Source organism: Gavialis gangeticus, unplaced genomic scaffold (assembly GCF_001723915.1).
Source record: "Gavialis gangeticus isolate Ggan-Ray unplaced genomic scaffold, GavGan_comp1, whole genome shotgun sequence".
NCBI lineage: Eukaryota > Metazoa > Chordata > Crocodylia > Gavialidae > Gavialis > Gavialis gangeticus.
The window spans coordinates 99,267,047-99,272,807 of NW_017728992.1; the positions used below are offsets into that span (position 1 = coordinate 99,267,047).

General features: G+C 40.2%; 1 protein-coding gene across 2 annotated transcripts in view; it reads left to right on the forward strand.

Annotated features, from left to right (window-relative positions):
- Positions 1-5,761, forward strand: part of GREB1L (growth regulation by estrogen in breast cancer 1 like) — a 279,693-nt gene that overhangs the window by 169,365 nt on the left and 104,567 nt on the right. Inside the window, exon 8 of one of the 2 annotated variants that reach the window (XM_019526065.1) lies at positions 1,515-1,637. In XM_019526065.1, coding sequence (XP_019381610.1) covers positions 1,515-1,637 — 123 coding nt within the window. Of the gene's footprint in view, positions 1-1,499; positions 1,638-5,761 lie in introns of both variants that reach the window. The other variant, XM_019526057.1, reaches the window with a different exon arrangement.

A 5,761-nucleotide genomic window follows, 5' to 3' on the forward strand; every position in this document is an offset into this window, starting at 1 on the left:
CCTGACAAGTGCCACCACAATGACCCCGTTTTGCCTCCCCCCGCCGCATTTCCTTCCCTGTAGGCTGTTCTGGGGGGTGTCGGGGATGGGCAGCGTTGAGGCACTGCCACCATGACCCCCCCGCCCTTCGCCCTCAGGCAGGGAGGTGTGGGGAAGCCCCACTGCTCAAGCAGCCGGGGCATGTTTGCCACCACCACAAACATCCCTGGCAGCGACTCAAACTTGGGCCCATGCAGCCCGGGCCTGCGCAGCCAATCTTGGCCTGCCCTCTTGGCAGCACATGCACAGTTGGCCAAAAGCATTACAGACGCACAGACAGACTAAGCCCTTTATAATTTAAGGAAAACAACAGTAGACAATTTGGCACACCTTTAGAAATTGCACAATAGACTGTTATTCTGCATAGTAATCTCATTTAAAATATTCTAAACAAAGTCTTTATCTGTGTGCACACATAATTTTGTTTTATTCCATTTATTCCAAATTCTGTGATTATACAAATGTTGATTCTATCACAATGCATACATGCATGGGAGGAGTTAAAGTTGCTATTGGAATAATTCATTTGAATTTCTTGACTATTTTGCATTTAAAATTTCAGACAAATTTGCATAAATATACTATTTGGGGTAAGATATGTGATGAACTAAATTCTGTCAGGGGTAATCTAATGTATGATGTAAGGCTACATGTTGATTGGATAATGACTATTTATTTTTGAAGCACCTGTATGCAAACCCTTCCTATAGCTATATCCCACAATAAACAAAAAGGGAAAAAATGATTTTTCCACTTTCTTCAAAATTAAGTTAGAAGTTGAATTTAAAACTCACTTTTCCCCCGTCTGATTATCAAGACCAGTGGGGGCTAACCTTTTTGGCAGGTGTCACAAATTAGTCCCACACCCTCCCTGAGCGCTACTGTGAAACTGTTCCTCTACCCAACCTTCTGTTCTGCTTTGTGCTCCCTAACCTTGTCTGATCTGAGATCTCCTATCTGCTTTCTGTTTCCTGCTCTATATGTTGCTGTGCTGCTTGTCCCCTCCCTGATTTGCTGCATGCCACACAGGCTGCCCTTGCCACATGTGGCAAGTTGGCCAACCCTGATCTATACAGATCCCAGATAGGGCAGAATGTTGCAGAAGGTTGTGTATAGAATCCAACCAGACGTTTTGATGTCAGCACCATTTGTATTCTAAAGAACATACGGTTAGAAAAATGATAATTTATATAATGCTATCCAATTAAGGATAAAATGCTCAGGTGCCCCACACCTCCAGCTCTACTAGAAGCTGAGAGTCAAGGCCTCTTAGTGCCTTATGGCATTTGAGTTGTATTTATTTGGCACTCTGCTCTAGGAAAAGTTTTCATATTTAAGAACTTAAACCCTGAAAAATATGTTTTATTTCAATGTTGCTATTTGTTGTATGTGCTTGTCAGTATTTGTTAACCTTGTATATCATCCTGCTGGAAGCTAAGCATTGTTAATATGTACTGTAGCTCCTTCACTTCCAGAATGTAGAAGCAGGCAATCATCTGCTGCTAGCCATTCTGCTAAACCAAATTCTTCGGTGTCACCATCCACAACCCCGGAGGGTGGATCAGCCAATGGATACAAATCAGGGTTCACTCAGACAGGTAGGAACTGAAAGTGCCATATGCTACAGAAATAACCATGGAAGCAATGGGGTGCTGGTTAATTAACTTGAATGCTGCTCATCAGAGAGACCAATGGGTAAGTGGATGGGCAGAAATGGGTCAATCACTTAAGTGGGAAGACATCTTCCAAATTTTATGCTGCAGAACATGGGTGTCAAACACTCTTGGTCCCATGGGCTGAATCTGAACCATGAGGCTTCCTGCAGGCCAGGCACAGACTGCTGGGCCTCCCATAGACAAGATGACTATAAGCAGCCGCAATGTTAATCCCTGTATTGGCTGGGGCTGCTTTTTCAGTGCAGCCATGGAACCCAGGGAGTTAATGCCACTGCCACTTGCACCCCTCTTCCCCAGAGGCAACTAAAAGCCCCAGTGGCCTACAGGAAGCACTGTGGTCTGGCTTGGGAGAAGCCTTGCAGGATGTGTCTGGAGCAGGGCTATGGCAAGTAACAACAACAAGTCCTACAGGCTGAATCAAGCCTGTGAATATGTGCCCCCCCGCCCCATACTCTGTCACCTTTGAAACACCCCATACCAGAAATGTAGTAGGGCAGCTCTATGACTAGATGGTATTAGATGCTTTTGTCTCTCCTCTCCTCCCCCCACTCCCCACCCAACACACACAATAATGAATAATGATGCTTGGGACTGTGGCCAGGTAACCCCAGTCAGTTATGGTATTGTCCTGTACATGTTCGCAAGTAATGTTAATGGATTGGGTAACTTGGTTTAAGATTTATGTGTTTTCCCTTGTGGAACAAAACATAAATTTCATATTTTTTCACTGTCTTCTCACACTATTAAGTTGTATTACGAGTTGTAATAAAACCCAGTGATTTTTTTCGAGTGAACTAGGATGCATCATTTGACAATATGGTAATCTGACATGTTTAAATAAAGAGAAGTAATGACATGTAAATGAATGGTGACTGACAAGAGGAAAGACCTTGATTTAAAAAAAAATAACTTAAATAGTTTACCCAGAACAATTTCTTCTCTGCATTTATAAGCCATAGTTTTAGTGGTCTTGTTGCATTTTTCATTGCATTTGTTTGTTCAGGTTTTTTTACTGTCATAATGTTATTTTCTTCTTTGGTTCTTAAATGTTGTAAACATAAAACTTATTCAGAAGAGCTAGAGTAGGACAAGAGGTAAATATTGCTGTTTTGGGGGGGAACCCTCCCCCTCCAAGAATGACACTTCTGTCTTACAGCTTTCGGTTTTGCTGGACACTTGCTGGCCAGAATATAGATTTCAGTGAAAGAATGTGAAGCATATAAAAATAAGCTTATCCCAATAATTATTTTTCTGGATTAATGCTTAAAAGAAATGAACAATAAAAAATATTGGACATAAGTATTCCTGTAGGATTGCAGTTATTATTTAGTGTGTTCCAAAATACCTTGGCAGAGGCAGCAGGCTTTGTTCCCTGTTAGGAAACTGTATTTCTAATGTAGAAAGACACTGGTGTTTCAACACTTGCATTTTCATTCTGTAATGCCTTGGACTCCAGGTCCCGGTACAAAAACAGGAGAACACATTTTAGTCAGAATAACAAGACATCTAATATTTACACAGTTTTGTCTGGGATTTGGACCTGCAAGTTAATAGATACACCTTTTATACTGTGGTTTCTGCTAGCTGATTGTGATTTTCTTCTGCTTGTTCTGTTCTGTCAGTGTTTGCACTCTCAGGTCACAGCTGTCAAACCCTTTTCATCTCCTACCATTGTTATCTTACAATGAAGATAACATCACATTCATGCATACAAATTCCATTTGACAAGGGAAGAAAAGCCCACTGGTTTTGTAGGCTGTATAAATCTATGTACCACCTTTAGTGGTATAATGCTGCTGTCCTATATTGAAAGGAAATTAATTTCTCTATTGTATAGTAAATTCAAATGAATGTGCTGTAGCCAGGTTTTCCCCTTTGTCTTTGTAACCAAAAAAATAATGCCCCCAGCCACCCTAGAAGGGCTTGTTGAATATATGTAAAAATATATTTACCCACATATTGAATGCAAAACACTAAATTAAGATAAGATTATTAAGATTGTAAAGTAAAATGCTTAAGATTCAGAAAATGCTAGAATTAAGGTTGCCCGTGCAGCCTTAGTTGAATCTCCTTATTGTGTGCTTACATATAGTTGCATGATTTTTTCCCCCATAATATCCCTTCTTTATTTAGTACAGTAGATAGCCTGTGCTCAGTTAATGAACAGCCATGAGATGTTTTTGTTTTATCCTCATTGCTTAACATATAGCCCTTGACCTTGTATAGTATTCAAACTTTGCTGTGGAGACAGAACTTTTCATTTCCTGCTAGGATTTCTGAGAGGCTTTTCACAATAGTATCTGAGTGCTTCTTAAATAGTAATGAATGTTAAAATTCACAAAACCTCTGCTACAATAAGTTTTCATTCACATTTTGCAGATGGGGAATTGAATGGAAGATAAAGTATTCATTAACTCTGGGTGCCAAATTGGAGATGTCTAGTGTCTGATTTTTCTGAGTACTTTGTATTAAATAACACTTCGCACACTTAAGCCCAGCTCATTACCTTCAATTGCAACTGCTAGTACTAAGCATTTTCACAAATTAGGCCACGCGTCTTAGATGGAAACCTAAAACTGAAACACATTATAATGTTATATATAGACCATGTGATTTTTAGGGGACCTTTTATTACTGGAAATCATTTTTGAGTTGTGTAGGATGAAATTTAGCCTGGGGAGTCACTTTTCTAATTTTGGTGCTTGGCTGCCATCTTTAAAAACGGTGGCCATGACTAACACTATGAATAAATATCAAAATCTCAGTACCTATGAGGTTGATTTTTGACTTTCTAAATGACTTTAAATAGGTATTGTGATAACCAATAAACTTTCTTTTTCTTTTGATGAGCGATGACCCATTGTTTTGGAGCTCTAAGTCTTTAAATGCAAAAACCATCAATATTGACCAGTATGGCAACACAATAAGAGTACTTGTTTCAGGTGGAAAGTTTACCATTTACTTCTTCAAAGTCTCATTTAATAATATTAATAACAAAGGTACAAATGATTGTAGATGTCATAGATGTTTAGGGTCGGAAGGGACCTTAGTAGATCATCAAATCCAGCCTCCTGCCCTGGGCAGATGTGTTATGGAACACATTTAAGTAAAAACACTTCAACTGAAATTTGAAGTCAAATCTGTGATATGGTGTACACTGGATACTCTTAAGTATTCTTTTTCTGTATTACTATCCTCAGATGACTCTAGAACAGTAGCTTTAATTGGTTCATCTGAATGTCCATTTTTGTTGTCTCGAGGCAATTTCATTCCATCTGGCAGTTCAGTTTTAGTATGCGTCACAGGTTCCAACACATCCAGAATTGACATCCACCCAAAATTTGTTGGATCAAGAGTTTGTGCATCTTGTGAGTTTCTCCATTCATAGACTTGCAAGTGTGCTTGGAGGCAGTGCTGTTTGAAGGAGTCATGGTCCGGAGGAAGTCTTGCAGAATTCTTGTGTGACATTTGCCTCCATTTTATGTGCCTAAGCAGCAGACAAATTATCGCTCACAGGATCATTGTAAAGTATTCTGACAGTGAATAAAGCCAGTTTATCAAACAGATATCCAGTAAGCTCCTCATTTCTTCCAAAAGTTGTTGCATAGTCTCCATATCCGTCAAATTTTTGATTGTAAGATTTGCTTAATTAATGTCATCCACTGATAGCAATAAAAGCAACAGACATAACTCCCATCCTCGCTGAGACACCAGACCTTACAAAGGATCCAAATGCCTGTTATGCCCCAACATGAATACAAACCACATCATCACGGGACTGAATACCAAGGAGTATAATATCCAGGGTCATTCACCTGGAACTCTACTGTAACACAGTGGCTGGTTTGCCTGTCCCTTTAAGAGGGCAAGCAGCCTGAGACACAGCTTGCAGGTCATGAGGGGGGCTGATTGGAGACCCACCTGACCAGAAGAAGGCCAGTCTTGAGGGATATAACCCCCAGGCCTGAGCTGGTCAGGTAGTCCAGCCCTGAGAGCCATAAAGAAAGGAGCTTTTGTCTACAGACATCAGGGTTCCTGAAGGACTG